This window comes from Arctopsyche grandis, chromosome 12 (genome assembly GCF_051622035.1).
Source record: "Arctopsyche grandis isolate Sample6627 chromosome 12, ASM5162203v2, whole genome shotgun sequence".
Taxonomy (NCBI): Eukaryota; Metazoa; Arthropoda; class Insecta; order Trichoptera; family Hydropsychidae; genus Arctopsyche; species Arctopsyche grandis.
Window position 1 is genome coordinate 28,904,892 of NC_135366.1, and position 23,552 is coordinate 28,928,443.

The 23,552-nt window shown below is 31.2% G+C and overlaps 1 protein-coding gene across 1 annotated transcript in view; it reads left to right on the forward strand.

Moving 5' to 3' along the window:
- Positions 1-23,552, forward strand: part of LOC143920128 (neuropeptides capa receptor-like) — a 154,417-nt gene that overhangs the window by 125,170 nt on the left and 5,695 nt on the right. Inside the window, exon 5 of the mRNA XM_077442843.1 lies at positions 22,265-22,513. Within this exon, the coding sequence (XP_077298969.1) occupies positions 22,265-22,513 (249 nt within the window). The remainder of the gene's footprint in view (positions 1-22,264; positions 22,514-23,552) is intronic.

Consider the following 23,552-nt stretch of genomic DNA (forward strand, 5'->3'; position numbering starts at 1 on the left):
TTTTATGTATTCATCCCTTTGTGTCGCATTTTTTATTATTAAAATGAGACACACACGTATGCATATATATATATATATATATATATATATATATATATATATATATATATATATATATATATATATATATATATACATATATGTGGAATTTTCAACGCTTAAAACGATCCCTTTTGCACAACAACGCCTCTATTCGTCGGACAGACAAAAATTAGCCAAATATTTTTAGTTTAAGAATAAGGTCGTTTGAGATCGTCGGAATTTAATATCGGCATTTTTTTGGCTGTTTTTCCATACGAAAAAATGTACATTTTCTTTTTCGCGAACAATACACTGGTAGGAATTTCGCGAGAATGCCAGAAAGTAGAACACAATATATCTAAAGCTCGTGCAATAATTCTGAGAAATATACTATATACATTATCGCGCTCTTGCGAAGCTATTGTATAAACATTAATATTTAGAGAGCTTTCATTCTAAAAAGGACGCGATTGTAATAAAATCCTTTCGTTTCTGTATAAAAGATGCAATTATAGTATTACATTTCAATAGTTCAGAAAAATTCATTAACTATATGCTTGAATGCTTGTTTGTTTATCTGATATGCAAAACTACATTCTTACATAAAACAGTTGTACAACAAACAGTATATTCTGTACATTTACATATAATTGTACAATATATTTATATAAGAATATTGTATAAGAATAGTCGAAATATGATTTTTCTAAGTGGAATTTTATTTAATTCTCATATAAAGACAATTTAATATATTATCCCTATTAATTCAATTCAGATTCGTGTAAATACGATTAAATAATAGTACGAGTTTTTAGTTGGAAATTTTACCGATTTAAAATTCAGCACACTTCCAATTAACCCTTTTAAACAAAAACAGCCAAAGCCAAAACATTATCCCAATAAACATGTTTCAATAGAAAATACTCAATATAAAATTGTATTAACAGTGGAAAAAAATCCCAAGTGAAAATACATACATTTGCTTTTGATTCGAACTGGACGACTATTTAGACAGATTCGAAAGCTGAAAAGTACTACAAATGAAATATAAAATACCCGACTATAGATTCCAATATTCATTTTGAACAGGAAATTGATAGATTTTGAGACATCGACCGAACAACACCAAGATATAGAAAAATCGCGCGATTTAAAAAACACATATATCTTCGAATCTCAAGCCAATCAACATTTTCTATTACTATATTTATGTTCACTGGGCGTAAATCTATAAGAAAAGTCATATCTCGTCTCTGAACCAAAAAAAAAGTCATCATTTGTCGAACAGTGTAATCAATAAGATTTCCTCGATAAATATTGTATTCAGAATTACAAAAATAGTCTCTTTCGAAATTATATATTAGATATATGTATATTATATTATAGAAACCACGAAAACACATAAATTAATTTATTAAATTATTAATATATTTTATTGCTTTTACATCAAAATTTAATTAAAGCAATAAATTGCAATTTATTAGGTTTAAACTTTGATTTTGGATTTAATTAATAATAAAATGCAAATACATACATATATTTTTTAAATGGCTCAAAAACTGAATGTATCACTTTTCAAACGTATATATATATAAATTATTTATACATATAAATACCCTTTTCCTTGCCTCGATAGATTTAATTAAAAATAAATGCAAATTCATTCCGTTTAAAATCGCCTAAAGTTATAATTTTCAGTATAAAAACTTCAATTCAAATGCACTGTATCTATCGTTTCACAGACTAGTCTATGTATGTAAATAAATGCATATAAACACGATTCAATTATAATTAGAAACCTCAAACATTCCAACACTTTAATTTAACAGTTCGAATTAAATGGTAATTTTATATTGTATATCAACATTATTTCAATCAACGAAGACTGCATTGCATTATAAACTTTATAGCGTGCGATTTTAATCCAATTTACATACATGTGTTTACGATTTCTTTGAACTAAAATGTTTCATTTATTTAATTAAATTCCTATTATATGTTTACACACATCCATATGGACATATATCTAGTTGAAATTATTTACCAGACCGCATGTACTGGTGCTTTGAATAATACAATTCAAACTGGATACAAACTTTGAATCGAAACAAACTATAGGTTGCATTAATTGAAATCGTATCTCCTATTACATATACATATATGTATGTAGTTACTATATTATTTATTTATTTAAGAATATTTGGGAAAGGCGTAGCTCATAGGCCCAAGGATTTTGGTAATCATTAAGTAATACAAAATTTACAAATAACAAGATAAAAATAAAAATAAAAAAACATATACAAAACTCAAAATAAAGAAAAAAAAATAGGGGTTGGAAATCCCTGCCAACTAACACTAAATATTTTACACATATTTTATCACTAATATTGTCCAATTAACTTTATTTCGATAATTTAATAAATATCATGTGTAAACACTACACTTTATGTCAGAAGGGTTATGGCTCATTATTTTATAGTACATACAATTAAACTTGGCATTATTAAATAATTATATTAGAAACGTAGTTAATTTTCGTCGTATTTTATTTATAACCTTAGTGTTTTCTATTAACGAAAAAGTATTCATCCAGACCAATTATCTGGTAATTTAAAACCGAGGAAGGAAAACTTTTCGTTGAAGCGAAAAGTTTAATGGAAAAATAAAATAAATTCCGCAAGCGAACGTTAAATAGAGAAATATAGTTCTTCGTAATCCTATTTAATACCGAATACGATCATTAATTTATTTATATACATATTTATGTATTTTGTACGCTTTTAAATTTAATTTCAATGACTTTTAGTCCAGTTTGCAGTTTTCAGAAGAAAAAAAATATTTCGAATGTTCTTAATTCTGAAATTTCAATTTTGGACAGATTTCGCTTTAACAAGTGTCTGAAAGGGTTATTTCAATACATTGATCAATATAATTCAAATAATTTCATAGTTATTTTTCATCACCAGAAAAGTGCTTGAAACTTATTCAATTAATTGTACTGATTCAAAATACCTCAATTAAAAATGAAAACACGGGTGATTAATTAACAGTACAGCTTTAAATTATACGTTTACTGTTCTTTTGAAGCATCTTGAAGTTTTTCTTTGAAGGCTTTACGAAAGCTCAGTTGATCTCCAGTGTAAAATAAAGACTAAATAAGTCTAAAAACAAAGAACTAAAAAAAAAACATCAAATGTACATATATATGTAGATGTTTACTCACGTTGAAAAAACTGTTATAAGGCTTTTAAGCTAATGCCGAATAGATATAAGAATAAATAGTAAAAGACAGACGTTTATTTGAACTTTTAAATATTAAATAAACTTAAAAAATGTTTTCACATCAATCAAATATGTATAAAAGTGTCTTAAAAATAATAAATGTCCCATAAAAAATTGACAATAGAAAACAGAATGACAAATATTAAATAAGCTCAAAAAAATATCTTACTAAAGATGAAATATTTTTATACGATAAATTCTATAAGTGACAGTTCAAAATTTAAATATTATATTGTATGCGAATGTATAATAATAATAAATATGCGGCTAAAGGCATATTCTAAGAACACGCTTTAAATCAAGATCGGTCGCTTTCGCTTATAATTTATGGCTCTTATCTGCTTTTCAGACAAGTTCTTCTACAATTAAAGGATAATTTGGGTCAGATGGTTTGGCTTAAAAATAAATTTTAAATCAAAAGTGAGCGGAGCTTTCGGATATTGCACGATTTTAAATCAAAGAACGAAACGAAATAATTTAAATGAGACTTCTAAAGATATTTTTAATTGGATTAATATGTATATATATATATTTGAAAAGGGTATCATAACAAATTTTTCTATGTGAAACAGTGAATTTGAATACAAAAAAACCTCCATTGAAATATAGAACAACATTCAAGATGATTATATTTGATAGAGTAATATATCGATTTTATTTTTTGAATTGTAAAAGTCTTATACTTTAATATGCAATTTTAAAATTTAAAATTATAAATGTAAATATGTATACAAATAGCCGGGTAAATATGTACATATACAAATAGCAAGTTTCCAAGATATACATATACATATATGTATATCTATTAAAAATAATTCAAAGACTTTTCTAGAATCATTAGGAATACATTGATTTCAAACGAAATTGATTTTACTTCGGACAAATAAAAAACCTTCAAATATATATTTTCTATATAGCCAAATTGCTCGGCATTACATTACAAGTGAAAGTTGGAAACAAGAAGTAAAAAACAAAAAGTTTTGAAGTCTGCTAAATTGTTGGCTATATTTTTAATACTGTAGATTTGTGTATCGGATAAACAAATATTCTTTTTATTAAAGTTGATGTTGACGCACAATGCAAATTTGTAAAATACGTGATAAATTTTTCAACAAATTTTAAATTATAAAATTCAATAAATAATTAATAAGTAATTTAAAGCAATAAATAGAAAACATATTTGACTATTGATTCCAATACTCTCTTTTGACACAACAATATTAGATTATGAGTTAAAGACTGCAAATCTGTAAATATTCCGCATTTTTTCAAACGCTCATATCTCATAAATCAAAAGAAGTGAACAAAAATCAATGTCATATTCAAATTTAGTGGGTTAAACTTAATATAGATTGATTATTTTCCGCTCCAGTAATTTTTTCGTTGTTCAGTGTAATTAGACATTGGAGTCACGGAGGGCCAACAAAAAAGGTTGCTGAAAGAGCTTAATTAGGCTTCACACTTTTTACACAATTACAAAATAATTACATAAATTAAAAAGCGTTTTGAAAAAAAATTCGAGATTTAATACCATTAAAACAATTTGATTAGTCTAAAACTGAAAATATCAAAACAATAGGTACGATATTTCAACTATGTATGTAGTTTAAATATTCACAACAACCTCGATCGAATTATTACAATATAACAATAGATGTTTTGTGATCATGCAAAAATTCGAACTGGAGATTTTGACTAATTCGAACTCAGAATCGATCACTGATTACGTTTTCATGATATAGAAAAATTGTGCGTGTGTCTGTTAGTATTTGAGTTTGTGTATTTTGTGAAGTTTTTAGATTCAACTATCTCCCAAGCCACTAAACGGATCAGCTTGAATTTTTTTTAATTTTTTTAAGTAATATAAATTTTAAATTTTATACAGTTATATTTTTTTCATATTTTCACCTTCATCGGAAGTAGTACTTTTACTCTAGATAATCGAGATTTTTTTCAACGGTTTTCTCAAAAACCTTTGAATGTATTGAACTTAAATTTTATTTATATAGAAGTTTAAGTTGATTATTAAGTTATATATTTGTATAAAATTTGGTGAGCATCCGTCAACCGGACGTGAAAGTTTACTCTTGTTCGATTTTTCTTCCACTATTTTTTTCAACCCCTTAAACATGTGTGCACTTCACGACAACATTCAAGTATAATTCTTGTATCAATGTGATGAAAATAAAAAAAAATCACTAAATTTAATAAACCGGAAGTGGGATTTCTTCCTCTTAGAAAAGTCAAAAATGTTGTGGCCACTATTTTGTCCACACCCCTGAACGTATCTAGCAAATTTATATTTGTATTCTTTAAGTACTAACTTAGAGCTGATAAGCTTTTGGTCAAAATTCGTAAACCGGAAGTAGTAATTTATTTTAAACATTATTTCATTTTTTCATTTTGACCTTTTAAATTATTTAAATCTTCTTGATATTTATTGTGTATAATACTGATAATGATTTTAAGCAATAAAAAAAATTGAACAAAATCCGACAACCGGAAGTAGAACTTTTGTCTTGTGCAAGTTTACATATATTTGCGCTTAATTTGTATCAAAAATGCTGTAATTAGTATTTCATAATGCTGTCGGTATGTGTGAATGTGTCTGTACGGTTCAATATCGAATTTTGTTTTGTGACCTTCTTATATTCCTCAAATTCATAGATAAAGTCATGGGTTGGTCACATCCGAATTTTTTACTATCGTGATATTACAAACTAGTTTCCCTACATTTGCACTCAATTTGTATCAAAAAATCAGAAACACAGGGCGTTCGATGACGTTCGTCAGTGCGCGCTTTGCGTCCTTATCTGTACGCAGCTTTATATTAAGCACGTTGGATCCAACCGCGACTTGCGAATTAGGCAATTTGATATCAGGCTTTGGCACACCACAAATTTTGCAACTTTGCTGACACAATACGTAATTACAAACCGGCACGCGTGCTCTTGCACACAATTCACGAAAGCTCGTTGTCGTTTCTAGTTAAGAGCAGGAAACAATCCACGTTTCATATTTTTCGCGCGAAGCGAACGCGTTCGTCAGAAGCCATCATCAATTACGCGCACGGCTGGCAAGCAAATCCGCAACCGGAAGCTGAGCCGGTAACGACCGGATTATGCGGAAGTGTCTCGCGGGATTTCGACGTGTCCCCATGCCGGATTTTGACGGTAAAAATCTTACACTTTCGCTCTAGGATTCGCAAAGGAACGCAGATTCGCCTACGGCTGAAATGTATATGCATGATTTACTACTATTTTTTTTCCAGTGATTTTCTCTATGCAAACATATATTCATACTTTATTTTACGTACTATGTCAGTGGTCCTCAAAGTTATTGACTGACGCACCCTTTGATACTAGGGCTGAACAGGATAGATGTTCCTGTACATCATCCAGCAAAATATCCCGGAATTAGGAGTAAGCCACCAGATAATATCAACTACATTTTTTGACGTAATTCATGTATGTTTATGCTATTACATATTTTATTTTTACATATATATACCAGGAAGGCTTGACAGGAAGATCCCAATGCGCCTTCCTGGACAATTAATTACAAACAATGCAGCATGTTATTATTACACTAGCTGAACCCGGCATTCGTTGCAATACCACAATAACGCATGCAATTCCCGTTCCCATTCCCAACCTCGTTCCCGTTCCCGTTCCCGTTCTCGTTCCTGTTTCCATTTGTCGGAAAAACGCAGGCAGCAAACACATTCGAAACTATTCAATTATTTGTATATTTTACCCTAACAATGCATGTCGCGATGCGAAAACATTTGAAATTAGACTCATTCCCTTAAATTAGACTCATTCCATTAGATTTTTTTTCAGAGTAATCTTCCCGAACATGCATTCAACAAATCCTGAAAGTTCCATCGTAATTGGTTCAATGGTTTAGGAGCCTATTCGAGTCAGACAGATAAACATTTATTTTTATATATATACATAATGACTGTATTTCCAGAAGCTGAAGAACACGAAATAACAATGAATTAATAACAAAATCAATCCATTGAGACATCTATGGATTTAGATTTTTGTACATAATTTTTACAAATTATACACACAATAAATACAGAAGATTTGTGACAATAGGAAAGATGATTTTCTGCCAATTTTGAGGAATCGTTTCAACAATGATCAGATAAAATTTTTAAACTCTGATAAGAAACGATCGATTTGGAGTCACAAATACTCCCAAATCTAACCAGCAGTATGGTGGATCGAGCTCACTGATCACATGGTACTAAACATACACGCTACCATTAAGTCATACTGCTGGCTTGAGCAATATGAGTCATTATATGTATTTGAAAGTGGCAAAAGTCCACTTTTCTCCATTTCGAGAAATACCTCAAAGACATTATTATATACCTCCATTCATATGTATGTATATATAAAGAAACTGTTATGTGTGTGTCCCCTAACGCTCGCCAAATATTTTATAGTAGTGGAAACCGTCCCAAGCAACGTTTGGTATAAAAATATTCAATAATTGGTGTACGAGTAAGTTAGAAACGATGATCGCAAAATAGTTTTTGACATTGTTATTATTTTTCACGTATTTCTGGGGGTATGCGAACCGCCGGTTGGGAAACGCTATATATTATACATAGTATATTCCTAGGTTTTTTGCATAACATTTTTTTACGTGATTTTACGAGGGAAAGGTATCGTATTCGGATATTGAAACGATTCATTCTCATATACACATGTATGTAAATATGTATACATATGTATATTAAAAAATGAAATATTTTCCCTATAGTACATATATATATATATATATATATATATATATATATATATATATATATATGTACTATAGGGAAAATATTTCATTTTTTAATATACATATGTATACATATTTACATACATGTGTATATGAGAATATATATATATATATATATATATATATATATATATATATATATATATATATATATATATATATATATATATATATATATATACACATATATGAAATATTTGAATATGTTTGTATTATATGATCAAATTTTGAGCTATTCCCGTGACTCATCAAATCCATATCGTATATAATCAATATTACAAAAATTGGCATTCGGCTAACTTCTAGTCAGTATTTGTAGCAATTCATGTAGCTTTATGATTTTATCTTATATACCGTATGTATATAATATATGTAGCTTTAGCATAATACATAAATATAATACAATTTGAGTACTTGAAACTTTTGAACGATTCAAGCTCAAATATTTCATAAGAACTTATTTTAAAGACTTAGACTACATATATAATACAGTATAATATTTTAATATAAAACAACAATACATATATGACGTAAAAAATCAAAGCAAAACTTAAGACTCTCAAATTAATAATACATAAATAATTTAAATCAAAACTCTAAACAACATCAGATATTTGATTAAATTTATTATGATACACAAAATCATAATAAATTGAATATGTATGACTACGATCGGTATTTATAATATAAGCCGATTAAACGTGGTTAATCTCATAGTAAACATTTATTTGTTTTTTATTAAATTTATTTGAATCGAAAAAAAATAATATTTAATGACTGCCAATCAGAAATGAATGGTGTTTTTTTTATATATATGTAAGTGAACCGGAACTGAAAAAATAATCCTGATCCAGAACTGAAACAGAAATCCGGATCTGGAAATGAAAAATTAATCCGCAACCGGAACTGAAGCAGTAATCGGGATCCGGAATTAAAAAAGGCATCCAAATCCGGAAATGATAAAAAAATCCGAAACGGAACTGAAAAAGTAAAAAATCGAAATCGATATCGTCGTCATAGAAACTTTGATTTGTTTTAGATACTCTCAACCAAACCTTACATATATAGTTACAAAGTCTCTTTCGAAATTATATATTAAATACAAAATCAAAGCGAAGATCAAGGCTTTCAAATTCATCATACACGAATCATTTAAATCGAAACTGTTTACAATATTATGTAGATGTAACAGTGAAATTATGCTTTCACTGACGTTTCAGTGAAATCATAACCAGTTACATTTTCAGGGTTGGTTTTATTCATTTAAGATTAAATTGTTAGGGTTGGTATTATTTAAGGGTTAGGATAGGTTAGGTTAAGTAAGGGTTGGCCCTATTCATTTAAGATTGGGTTATTAGGATTAAATTTATACAGTTAAATTCATTGTTTGATACATTTTCACTGCTTGAATTGTTGAAAATATATTTTCACTTTCACTGTAACAAAGACACAATTCACAATCATAATATACATATTTAATGAAAAAACACAGAATCGCTTATTTGATTCAAACAAACAACACAGCTAATAATTTAACCCTTTATTTCAAAACAAATATTAATTTTATGTATCATATACATAGTATTATTCGAGTATACACAGGATGCAGTGGAAACCATCAACAACCCCTCGCATACATCCGATTGGAAATCACGAAATTTTCCTTCCGAGGAAAATTCAACATTATTTTTTAATATTAAATCCCACACTTGAGGCGAGCCAGACCAAACACTCGACCGAAGATCTCCTTCGCCAAATTATAAAACCAAAGTATACGATCCTCCAAAGTATGCATGCGGAATACTTCGACCGTATACATATGTACATACATACGTATACTTGAATATTTGAGTGCCACGTCTGAGATTACAGGTCACCGCACACCTGAAACCTTTCAGTCATGAAATATGCATGGCCCGAGCATTATCTCCACTACTGAAAGAACGGTTCCGGTTCCGGCGATTAACATTTCACCCATCCACCCACCCACCCCCTCAACTGAGTGTTCTATCACACCCCCGTCATGCGAGATTAGCCCGGTGAAATCTGTCACATTATATTGACAGCTCGAAAATAGTTAACATTCAGGATATAATAAATTGATTATATGTTAATCGCGTTCCTGTTTGATTTCATTGATTAAATATCAGTCTGTATTCTTAGAATTGATAAGAAATAGTGTTGCGGTGGTGAAACTATTCCGAATTTTGAACTTTCAGCATTTAAAAGTTTTCATTACTGAATTATTTACATATTTTATTTCAACCAACAGCAAGAGAAACCAGAGGGCATATTGAAGATCCAGAAACGAGACCATATATATTGAAATCCGAAGAGGAACATGCTATAAAACTAGCAAAGAGTCGGAAAGCTACTGTACCGGATCTGATTCCTGCCGAATTCCTCAAGTTATTGGACGACGATATCATAGAAGATCTCACAAAACTCTTCAATAAAATATATTTATCAGGCGAACTACCTAGCGATTGGTTACAGTCCATATGTATCCCGTTGCCAAAAAAGAGTAACGCGAGGACGTGTAGCAACTTCAGAATATGTACATAATTAGCCTAATGAGTCACACATTAAAGATCCTACTAAGGATAATACAGGGCCGAATTTACACCTCTCACGGTGTGAAGAGGCGATTAGCAGAGAGCAGTTTGGGTTCAGACAAGGCTTAGGTACCCAAGAGGCCCTTTTCTACATGAAAGCACTACTCCAAAGATGCAGAGAAGTCCGTAAACCTGGGTACATCTGCTTTATAGACTTTGAAAAGGCCTTTGACCGTGAAATACGTGTCGATGATCAATTCACTGATGAGATTCCTATAGAACAGGGAGTCAGGAAAGGATGCATCCTATCACCTACTATTTTTAACACCTACACCGAATCCATTTTCCACGATGCTCTCCAAGAGGCGGAGGGCATCAAGGTGGGCGGCGAGACGAGCACCAATATAAGATATGCTGATGACACGGCACTAGTCGCTGAAAATTTAGCAGACCTGCAAAGATCTCTAGACGGTGTATATCAAGAAAGCAATCGAAGAGGTCTGCGCATAAATCTAAAGAAGACAAAATTTATGATAGTAGATAGAAAGCAAACAGACAACGGTGATCTAACGTTGGATGGAGACGTGTTAGAAAGAGTAAAAAGAATCAAATACCTGGGTACCTGGCTGAATGAAGAGATGGACCCAGGTGAAGATCTAAGAATCCGCATTGAGATGACTAGAACAGCATTTATCAAAATGAAGGCAGCGCTTACAAACAAGCATCTTAATCTTCATACGCGGTTGAGATTCGCGAAGAGCTACGTCTGGACAGTATTACTACACGGATGTGAGACGTGGACTCTGAAGACCAAGATGATCAGCCGCATTGAAGCTTTTGAGATGTGGGTCTACAGGCATATGCTGAACATTCCGTGGACCAAAAAGATATCAAACGAAGCTGTCCTCGGCATGATGGAGAGAGGCAGGGAACTTGTTTCTGTCATCAAGCTGAGAAAGATGGAGTACCTCGGACACATGATACCGGGGTCCAAAATACGAATTTCTCCGTTTGATAACCATGGGGAAAATAGAAGGAAAAAAATGGATTGGCAGGAAAAAGTTGTCGACTTTGAAACATGCGCATGTGGACCGATATGAGCGCCAAAGAGCTATTCCGAGCCGCTGAAGACCGATGCGGATATCTTCAAATTAACGACGAGGTGGTCACCAACGTCCGGATATGGACAATACGAAAAATATTATTTAGTAAATTCTAAATGGACACATTAATTTGTCCCGTAATGTGTACTTCATGTATCTGTTACAGAAACAATCGACACCATCTATTCATATTTAACAGCAGTAAATATCAACGAAATTTTAATACAAACATTTTATTTTATATCATAGAACATGAACACTCGTATTTTACAGATACACCTCAACAAAGTGCAAGAGTGGCTGAATAAATGGTGAATAAGAGCCAATTAATCAAAATTGACTCACCTGACCTTTGCATTAAGAAAGGAAACTTGTCCAGGAGTAGAACTGAACGGAAGACAAATCCCACAAAAGGAGTCGACTAAATATTTAGGAATTAAAGGAAAATGTTTGGAACAAAAGAAAGCAGCTCGGTATCCAACTAAGAAAACTATATTGGCTGATTGGTTCCTGCTCAAAATTGTTGATTGAAAACAAATTACTCACATACAAGACAGTACTGAAGCCAATATGGACATACGGACTACAGATTTGGAGTACTGCCTCACTCTCGAATATAGACATCCTAGAACGATTCTAGTCCAAAGTCCTAAGAATGCTGGTAAATGCCCCATGATTTTAATTTTTTCATTTCGTTCCAAATGAAAAATTTAAAAAGGACCTAAAAATAGAAACTGTCTAGTCAGAAATCTCCAAAAGAACCTCTCATTACATGGAAGGGCTAATTAAACACCCGAATAGGCTGGCGATTGACCTACTAGGCGAGCAGATGGATGTCTCCAGACTAAAAAGGATCAGAACATCAAATATACCAAAAAGATTCAATTAGTAAAAAAAAAAACTGAAAAAAAAAACCCCGAAATTGGACATTGCCACTGGGTAATTGATCCAAATCAAACGGAAAAAGAAAAAAAATTCACCGAATGTTTTCACATAACAGATTGTACATAAATATATCGGAAATTAAAAAAAAAATTATTTCATAGAACATGAACACTTGCCTTTTACAGATCGCTCCAAAGCAACGAGTGCATTCAAACAGTTACAATACAATCAATCAATATAAACAATATACATACGCATTTTATACAATGCAAATTCATACAAACATATGGAGATATTTTTGCAGCATTATAACTAAATCCTGAATAACTTGAGATTATCAAGAAAGATAGGAAAGGAGATGAACATGTTTACAGGAACTGTTTCAATAAAATTCAAAAAATTGGCAAACTATATGGATAAGGAAAGATCGACCTGGAGTCACAAACCAAGGTCTATCCTGCAGCAGGACTCTAGTGGGACTCGAGCCGGTGACTCACTCTGCTCGAAAGCATAATATGCTAACTATTATTCCATTTCGCTGGTTATACTAATATAATGAAAAAAAATATTTGCAATCAAATGCGGATTTGTTCCGCCAACTATTTATACACAGCGTGCACTCTCAGCACAGAGAGATTATTGGTCGATGTGTTGCGAGACCTTATTGGCTGTTAGATACAGCTTACTGATTGGCCGATTTGGTGCGAACGCGCGCGATCGAGCGATCAGTGCTGATTAACCAGTGGTCGACAAACACCGACTAGATTGTATATTTTAGCTTGTAGGCGGTTTTTGGAAGGGATTGAAGCCTTTGATTAATATACTTCCATTTTCTATAACAGTTCCATTTTTACTAATTCCAACTTTCATCTGTCCGAGAAACTCAATTAATAAACAATATATTTCAAAAAACTATCACAATACATTCAGCAACTATTAAACCTATCAATATTAATATATATGAATGCACTGCTACTGCTGATTCATATATACTTATGAAATCCGTAACTTCCATATATGATCAAATTTAATTATCAAATATCGGCAAATGCGTTAGTAATCAACACAAAATCAATTTCATTATCCAATCATATACTGTATACATATATATTCAAATTTATTTTATATGTTCATACATATATAGAAAAAAATATATAGTTTTGCTAGTTCCATCAGCAGTTTTTTTTCCGGAATAGAATTACGAGATAATTTTACAGTGGAAATTAAAAAATAATTTTAATTCAAACCGGTGAAAATTTTTCGGCCAAACCCTATACGCTCCAATATCGCAAGGGAATGAGTTAAATTGAAGTTAACAACCACTGGATGAAAGCAAGCGTGATTTAGTTTCATTTTTTTAACGATATTTTATATAGCGACACTTACATCTTTTTTCTCCCGAGTGGGATTTCTGTTGGAAATATTCGCTGAGCTAACCTTTAAGTTGAGTACATCATTAGTGAAGAACGATGGCACAATTTAGATCATGTTCGACCCCTATCAAAAAAGCCCACGTGATTTTTTTTTATCAGACGCAGGGTTAAAACGAGGCCCAAAAACTTCACAGCAACACTCGTGTAATTAATTTTATAAATTACGTACACACTATTCTACTTCGAGTCACTTTTCCTGCAATGAAGTGCTTAAGAAAATGTATGCATATGTAGATAGATAGTATCCAGTTCTCTCTGGTTCTATCCAATAATGCAGTATCCAGTTCTTTCTGGTTTACTCTAGAATTGTGCACTTTTGGCCGAATGGACACTTGACCGATGAACGCTTGACCGAACGGACATTTGGCTGATTGATATTTTTAATTGCTTTAATTTATTTTTAATCAGCAGTGGATGGCGAATGGCTGTGAATGATGATGAAAATAAAAAATATATATCCTTGCAGTTTATTATATTATTTATTTTAATTATAATATAATTTATTTGTAAAAAATAGTGTTGCGTAGGGGTGGGTGGAGGATCCAAAGAAAAGGCCAAAGTCACTTCACATCATTTATTGGTGATTCAGAAGATACATGGACCGCCAGTGCTCCGTCCAGAATGCCTTGATATCGCCTAAGTACCTGTTTATAAAGGAAAGGTCGCTCCCTGCATATTCGACGTCCGGTTACTTCCCTATTGTTTAGGCATGTACCCGGATATGCATTCCCACGGCACTCAGTCCCACGCTATCGCTGTCAGTTCTGAGAAGGGACCGGGTGCCGTTACTAAGCCAATTCGGTGGTCATTATTTAGCCTACTTGCATTTAGCCTGGAGATAATCCCCGAAAACCAATTATAACGGCGGATCCTTTTAGCATATTCTACAATAATATAAAAATAAAAATAAAACAACATTCATTGATGCCCACATATTTTTTTTAGGTGCCACCAGCCTATTAAATGCCTTAAGCATCGTTTTTAAAAGGTTTTTATTAGTTTCGCATTGTTCAATGGCATGGAATATCTTTCTAAACTCTTTCAATCGCTTTGAAACTTTACCATTTTGCGAGGTTTGGCCCCCCATAGAGAGATATCAAGCCGATAGTGAAATTAAATCATCAAAGACATGTTTAAAAATTCTACAATTGTGGAGACAACGACAGCTAACCTTTGACCTTGACTTTCTGCTCCCCCACTCGTTTTATCATATTTTAATTGCTTAAGCTTCCAGCGGGCGCGCGGAGTTATTTCCTTTGAGCAGGCGCATGTCGTAAATTTTACGTCATCAAGTTTTCTCCATATAAATGCTGTTTTATTTATGTAAATGGTGATTTCTTTATGTAAATGTTAAGGAAATATTGTAAGGTTATGAAGAATGATAAATGACAATACTTTAAAAAATATATATTTTACTTTCTAAACAAAAAACCAAAACAACACTCTTAATATGCTAACATTTCAAAACAAAATATTTTATCGACCTATTCGATCATTAGTCAGAATTATTAATCAGAATCAATATTACCTATTAGTCACAATTAATATTTTCATCCTTACAATTATTACAAACCACCTCAACTGCAAAATACTTCTTGCATGTAAAGGACTCAACGGAAATTCCCAAATATCGATAACTCACAAAAACTTCTAAGCAAAACCGATTCTTCTGCAGTTTCGGGAAACACTGACCTTCAAATAGCTCGAAGCTTGATGCTTATCACTAAGTGGTAAAAGTAGGAGATGCGATAAAGCGCATTTGTCGTAAATTTTACGACAGCGCGCCCGCTGGAAGGTTAAACGCCTATGACTTTATCTGTTTTAAACTATATGTATGTTATAAAATTTGCATTATAGGCTCTCATTATCTGTCATACACATGTTTACTTCGCTAATTATCGTCTACTATTTACTAAATACAAATATTATTTTCAAATAATTTTATATTTTGGTTGAATTTGAAAATAAATACAATTTTTTTATAATAAAACGATAAAAAATCATAGTTGTGTATCGGTATTATAAAAAAATCACTAAATATACCTATTGATATATTTTTAAAAAATCACAAATGTGATATATTTAAACAATTAAAAACTTCATTCAGCCAAGTGTCCAATTCGTAAAATAGTCCGTCAACCGTCCTTTCGTCAGTTGTATTCAGTTTTGGGACAACACACAAGTTTGTTAAGTCCATAATTATATACAATTTTACCAGTAAAGAATTGGCTGAATGGACATTTGACCGAATAGACATTAGGCCGATGGACGTTTGGCCGAATTGAAATTTGGCCGATTGTGTATCGAAATTACTCAAAACTCACTGAAAACAGATACATTATTCAGAAATTATCTCGCACTCTCATATATTTGGTAAATTTAAACAATTGAAATTTTCATCCGGTCAAATGCCATTAAATGGTAGAAAGAAGAATTTTATCAAAACGTTACCCATATATCAATATAGAATTAACAAACATATACATACATACAAAACATCAGTATTATAAGAATATAGCCTCAAACTATTCGAACAAAAATATCGAAATTCACAGAGAATGCACCGCAAACCTTCGCTTGATAGAAAACCCAATAATACGAAGAACGTTAAAATTATCCAAACGTTCTCAACTAATGTACACATTGAAAGCTCGTGCTCTATTCGAATTCTCAAGGTACATGAAACCTCGAACGGCGCGGAAAATTCAATTTTCCTCACGTCTTTTCTTAACCGTCTTCCGGGACGGATAACACTCAAGGGCTTGGCTTTTTCCCAAACAGAAAAGAGTGCACAGGGAATCAATTTTACCTAGTTGCACATTCAATTGCACCACAATTCAGACTCCGGCAAAAATGTCGCCGGAATTTCAGTGCATATTCTCCAGGATGTTTCAGAGCACTCTTCAGTGAAATTTTTCAGAATTTGTATCTTCATAAATTATATTATATTATTTGCGAAATTTCCACTCGAGAGATACTCGACGTGGATATGTATAGAGGTATGGGACCTTTTGAAACTTGAATATTTCGGACGTGTATACAAGTGCATTCTAGCGTGCAAATATGCAAACGACAGTATATTATATTAGTAAAGTATGTGTTGTGCAAATTTTAACATAACCTTACGCTAACAGTGCTGATGCATTTTGAAACACAATATTATCGTAGTGTTCCTTGGCTGGTAAAACATTTGCATTATTTGCTTGAGCTATCTTTTATGCAAATCGTACGAATCTCCGGTATGCGAAGAGTTTTATTATAAAACATAGGTTCAGTCTAGAAATTTATTTAAACAGTCACGTTCTTTTGATTTTAATTAAGATTTAAACTACGAACCTTTGTATTTTCCCTGTGAAAGTTTTATTTAAATTTGTCGAAAAGAACAGTTTTTGCGCTCACTTTCCCAAAAGGCACTCAGACGTTGCCAAATTATCAACTTTTCCTAATGTTTTCATTATTATTACAGTATATAAAGTTGCTTTGTGTGTATATTTGCAATAATATAATACTGTTAATTTAATAATATAATATTTTAAATGATTAATTGGAATGTTATCATGAAAACTGGTTCAAAGATTTTAATGAAGTTTTGCTACACTTTCAGCTCTGTCATAAAGCTCAGTCGTCTTAATAATTTAATTAAAAAATAAATGGAACAAAACTTTTCATAAAATACATTTTTTTTAATATATAACTTTCATTAAGAAATTAAAACTAAATTTTATCATTAAGAATCATTAATGATAAATATTTATGCTAAAATGAATTTGAATTTGGTAATAAATGAGCAAACTCTTCAACCTACATATATATGTACAAACATAGTGAAGCTTAGTCTTGCATACATATGTATGTATATTATCTTTATAAAATACAAAATACTAACTCTTTCCTAAAATATAATATATTTATGCAGTGTTTTTGTATCACAACGGTTTTTATCTTATGATTCGCAATACTAAGTCAGCGTTTTCTACCTTCAAAATACGCATTTTTCTACCATGAATATATGCATAAAGGTACATAGTTTGGAAAAATAAAATAAGACGTCATTTACTAATGATCAAAATCAATTTTACAATAAATTTCAATCGTCTTAAAAGCTCTTTTCAATTTTAAAATTATATACAAGAGAGCTTCTGCTTGATATACAGAAGTTTCCCATATAAAGAACTTTCCACTAATCGTTATGCATTAGAAAGGCTTTCAATTTGAATTCAAGAAAACAACTTCGCCTCTATTCGCATAAACAAAAAGTTTCCTTTGACAATAATAAAAACAAACAAAACGTCTTTGATGCAAATTTTGTACAAACATTTTTTACTACAAAAAAAACATTTCAAAGGCCGTACCAATCGGTATTGCGGAGTCTTCTAATTAGACCACGATTAATTTGTCCAGAATCGTCAAAACATCGCAATTTTGCAATGCGAAAGGCTTCAAAGCGAAATACCTGTATTAATTATCATTTAGATTCACATAATTCAAACATTCTTCGTGTAATACGAGTATTTCTACGGTCCGGGCCAAATTCGCCGCCATTCGTCTTGTTGATACGTCCGCCATTTTGGGCCAAATGGCCCTTCATTACCGGCTTCTCACATTTGAAATTCAATTTCATTAAGACTAATGATCTCTCGCTCGTCATCCTCGAAGTCCCTTTGAGCAAACACGCAACAGAGCGGAGCTATCGCGCCAAATCAAAGAAAATGTGTACATAAACGCGGGAAAACTTCGTCGCACTTTTAAATTTGAGAAATGTCCAAGCTAAATGAATAAATCTCGGAATACCCAGAAGTGAAACAGAGTAGAGTCGTTTGCGAAATAAAATAAAAGGATTGGTTCGAAGTCGAGGTCGAATATTCGCACTCGTAACTTTGTGTGCAGAGATACGTAAATTACTACATATGTACATACATTACTTTGAAATGTATTTGGTGTGAATGAAAAATGGAGGAATTATTCCATACATTTAATTTAAATATAAAAATATACATATGTACGTATGCAATTTTGTAGTATATTTACATTTTTGAATTTGTATCTAATTTCATTTGTGTGATTCTTTTTAAACGACCAAAAAATCGATTTAAATGCGTTTTTATTTTTATTGAAATAATACAGAATATGTATTCAATTTTATATATAAAAACAATTTTTTTTTTTTTTTAAATCTTGTAATTAGTTTTTTTATTCTTAACCGGGCGAATTGCCGGGTAAAAAATATTGTAGAATTTTTTTTAGTCTACGGCTTAACATTAAGTACTATAAGTCAAATTGAAAACTTTATATTTATATGCAGTACAAAAAAACAAACAAACTTTCAGCTTTATGTAAAAGAAAACTCACTGCTTTATGTAAAATAGTACACCACGAAAACTTTATAGTTCTCAAACAATATACATATAATAATTAGCATATATTCACTATAAAATTAATTGATAAAATATTAATGTCCATATTATGTATGCTAAATTACATAAAATATTTTAATTTTCTTTGATTAGTATGTATATATCTTTGATATATATAAATTAAAATAATATATTTATAAGTCATAATTCATTCCCATACGTTTTTTCTTACAATGTAAAATGCATTTATATGTATTATAATATAAAACATGAAAGTTTTCAAATAATTTATATAAAATCTGTGAACGTTACACCTAATTAAATTAAATTACAATTTATAATATGTACATTTATTTCTATTTAATATGAGCTATAACAATAAAAAATAAAGTACTGTGAATTAGCATCATTAAATCAAGCTTTTAAATTAAGCTAGAGTATAAGGACTCACTCTCATCCTAATTACAATTTAAAGCTTATCAAATTTTAAGATTTAAAGTCACTAAACACTATCATAAAAATGAAAATCCAAAGACACATTCCAAGATTACTCGATACTCGATACTGAGTATAGACACAGACAGTGGCGTATACTAGACTGATTCAGATCCATAGCAATGTACGTATATATATATATATATATATGTATGTGTAATAGTGATTCTATGGAAATTCGCGCAGAATCCGATTATCTCTAAAGCGTTCTCAATTTTAATCCGTCTCGAAGGACGAAAACCGTCGAAATCGTTTTAGAGAAAAAAATAAAAAATAAAAATAGAGATCATCACTCTCTTGTGAGGTGACCCCGAACCAAATCTGATACGGCAGAGCGTCCTTCGAGTCCTTTCAAAGAGCTTTTATTAATCTCTACCCACGCAATACACGGAGATAGATCAGCTCATCAATCATTCAAGTAGTGAGAGTTTGTGTATCGAATTTGCATGTAAAATTATTTAATATTTCACGAATTCGAATCGCATGCTCCCGGCAACGGAAAAAGTACACGGGACAAATCAGATTACAGTTTTATATTTAAAGCTTTTCTTTTTTGCTTCGTACCCAATTCAACTACATTACATTCCTTTTGACGGAGGGTAAACTTCCAAGTGAAACTTCTTAAGTGGATTAAGTGCGACTTTGCAAGATTCGTTCGATGTAAACTATCCGTATTGATTAATTTTTTTTTCACTTTATCCTGTATATATTTACACAAAGTATCAATAGGTAAAGTAATGTGTTGTGATCATAAACAAATTCAACTTTGAGAATCATAGTGAGACCATACTCAAAAGTACGGCACGGGTTGCGCTAGTGGACTCCAGCTGTGATGGGCGTGCTTTTTGTTCATGTTGAAAGTATCCTAAGTGATAATAGTTATATTGAAATCACGTTTTAGCTTTGTGTTGCTTTATAAAATAAAAATCAATACGTTCTTCATTTTTCTTATAACTTTTATTAAACTGTTATCCTTTTAAATTTTTTTCTAGATTTTTTGACCTTCAAAACCGTTTAATGAATTAAATTAAAATTTAGACCAAATAATATTTATTCAAAATACTTGGGAGACAATAGACCCAAGGGGATTGACTATACATATACATATGTACATATGTGTAAAAATTAAATGAAAAAAAATAAAAACCAATATGTTAAGTTTTATTATACACTAGCTGTATTTTTAATATAAACCGCTAATCTAATAGTAAACATTTTATTAAATTTATTTGAATAGTTTTATTTTATATAAATTTATTTGAATAGTTTTATTTTATATAAATTTATTTGAATAGTTTTATTTTATATAAATTTATTTGAATACTCATTTGTTTCTTTTTATTAAATTGTCACGAACAAACAAACATATGTATATAGTATGTAAGTCTCTTATAAAAAATTGTATGTATACCAGAATCCGGTGAATCGAGAAAAATCGAATTATTTGTTCGATAACGTCACGGATTTACGACCCAACGAACGAAGGTTACATACATACAAAGTCTCTTTCCAAATTATATATTAGATATATGTATATTATGGGTGACCGTGAAAAAGTCGAAAATATTCGTTTATCATGCATATATATGAAAAACGGTTAGTATATATATATCAGTGGCGTGCGGTAAAAGTCTCTCCCCCCGTCGTACATCCTCACTTAATTTGCGCGAGCAGGATACAACAGGAACAAGAGGAACAGGCTTTTCCTCCCGTATCTGCGCGCGCACATTAAACAACGCTGTATCACAACAAGAGAGATAATTTCACCGCATGCCACTGATATATATATTATATATACATAGTACTGTTTACCATGTACCCTTTTTTTGATCTTTCGATTTTTGATCTTTGCCTTCCGATATTTGCTTTTTCGACCTTTTCACTTTCGGTGCCGTGAGGTAGACCCATATATTATACTAGTGTTGTGCCCTTTGATTACCATACTCATGATCAAAATTTATGGAGAGAATTGGTGATTTCTTAATCAGGTTTTTTATATATTGTCTCAATTTTATAAACAAAATATGTATAGAAAAATTTAGTCATTAAAAAAAATTTTTTTTACATGTAATTATTATCTTTCAAACTAAGCGTTACTTTGTTTATTTTAACCTTATTTTCATATAATATATTATTTGACAAAAGATCCGTCAACCAGAAGTGGTAGTTTATTCATTTTTTCCAACACTACTAAAAGCATCGAGCTTAAAATTCATATGTATTTTATTTTTCATTCTATTGTTATGAAATTTGCTAACCATTTTACAAATTTCATAATATTTCATTATGTTTTTAATCGTAATTAACATTTTACGTGTATATTTTTGTTTTAGATTCCAACAATAAGACGCTGGAATCTGCGTTTTGTGCGATGTTGACCCAACCTCAGGGTTGGCCGGTTTGGGAATTGAGCAGTGTGGTGTTTTTCCTACTTCCGGCTGGGATTATCCTCGTCCTTTATTGCGGGATGGGTTTGAGGATAAGGGCCAGGAACAAACATCACTTGGGCAAGGGAGTGAAAGGATCTGTCCACGGTGAGACCAGGCAGGCTCAATCGAGGAGGGCCATCATCAGAATGTTAGGTATAGCATCTATCATACATATAATACACATCAAAAATGTGAAAATCACAAAAATATTCCGGTATTCATAAATATATGAAATATGGGACTCAAATGCTACTATATTAATTCATATATGTATACATACATACGAATCTACAAAATGTGGTTGAAATCAATCAAAACTTTGGTGATGTACGAATGTGTGCCTTTCATAAGATAAAAACCATTATTTATATTGATTATAAAAAATGAATAAATTTCATCTTTTAAGTACACATACATACATTGACTGAAAAACCGAATATGATTTATAAAAGATAATTATATACTCGATTAGTCTAAATAAAAAAAAATAATGATTGGAACATTTCCAGATTTCCAGTTGGAAGATTTTCATAGTTGGCCAACAAACCAATAAACAAACATTCATCTTTATATATTTACATTTTCGTTTATAAATTCATATTTATATAATACTCGCTGTTTATCTACGTGTTTTTTACTTTATCTATGTACATAGTAAAAACAGGTGAAGTTTTGTGATCATGCGAAAATTCAAACTCGAGGTTTTGACTGATTCGAACTCAGAATCGATCACTGATCACGTTTTCACTATCTAGAAAAAATGTGTGTGGGTCTGTATATTTTGTATCCGTATAGAGTATCCACTGTCTAAGTGCATTTGTGGGTGAACAATAGAGACCCCGGATTAGGCTAACGGGACTCAGTAAGTGCCCGAATAAAGAATACGCTGGAGTTCTCACAGAACAATAAACTCACCACAGTAGAACTTTACGCGCCTAGACAATAGATCGGGGAAGCTGTGATGTGCAACTTGTCTTTTATAAGGAGGTACATCCATACGGTAGATCAGATTATTCTGGGGTGAGCGATGGTTTCGTGTGGACCTCTCAAATCGTTGAATAAATGCTGTGAAGCGACTTTGACCTTTCATTTGGATCCTGAACCCACCCCTACGCAACAGTACTTTATATATGTATGTACATTTGTAACTTAAACTCAAAATAGAATATTCTAAAATGTTCGTTTTTTCTTC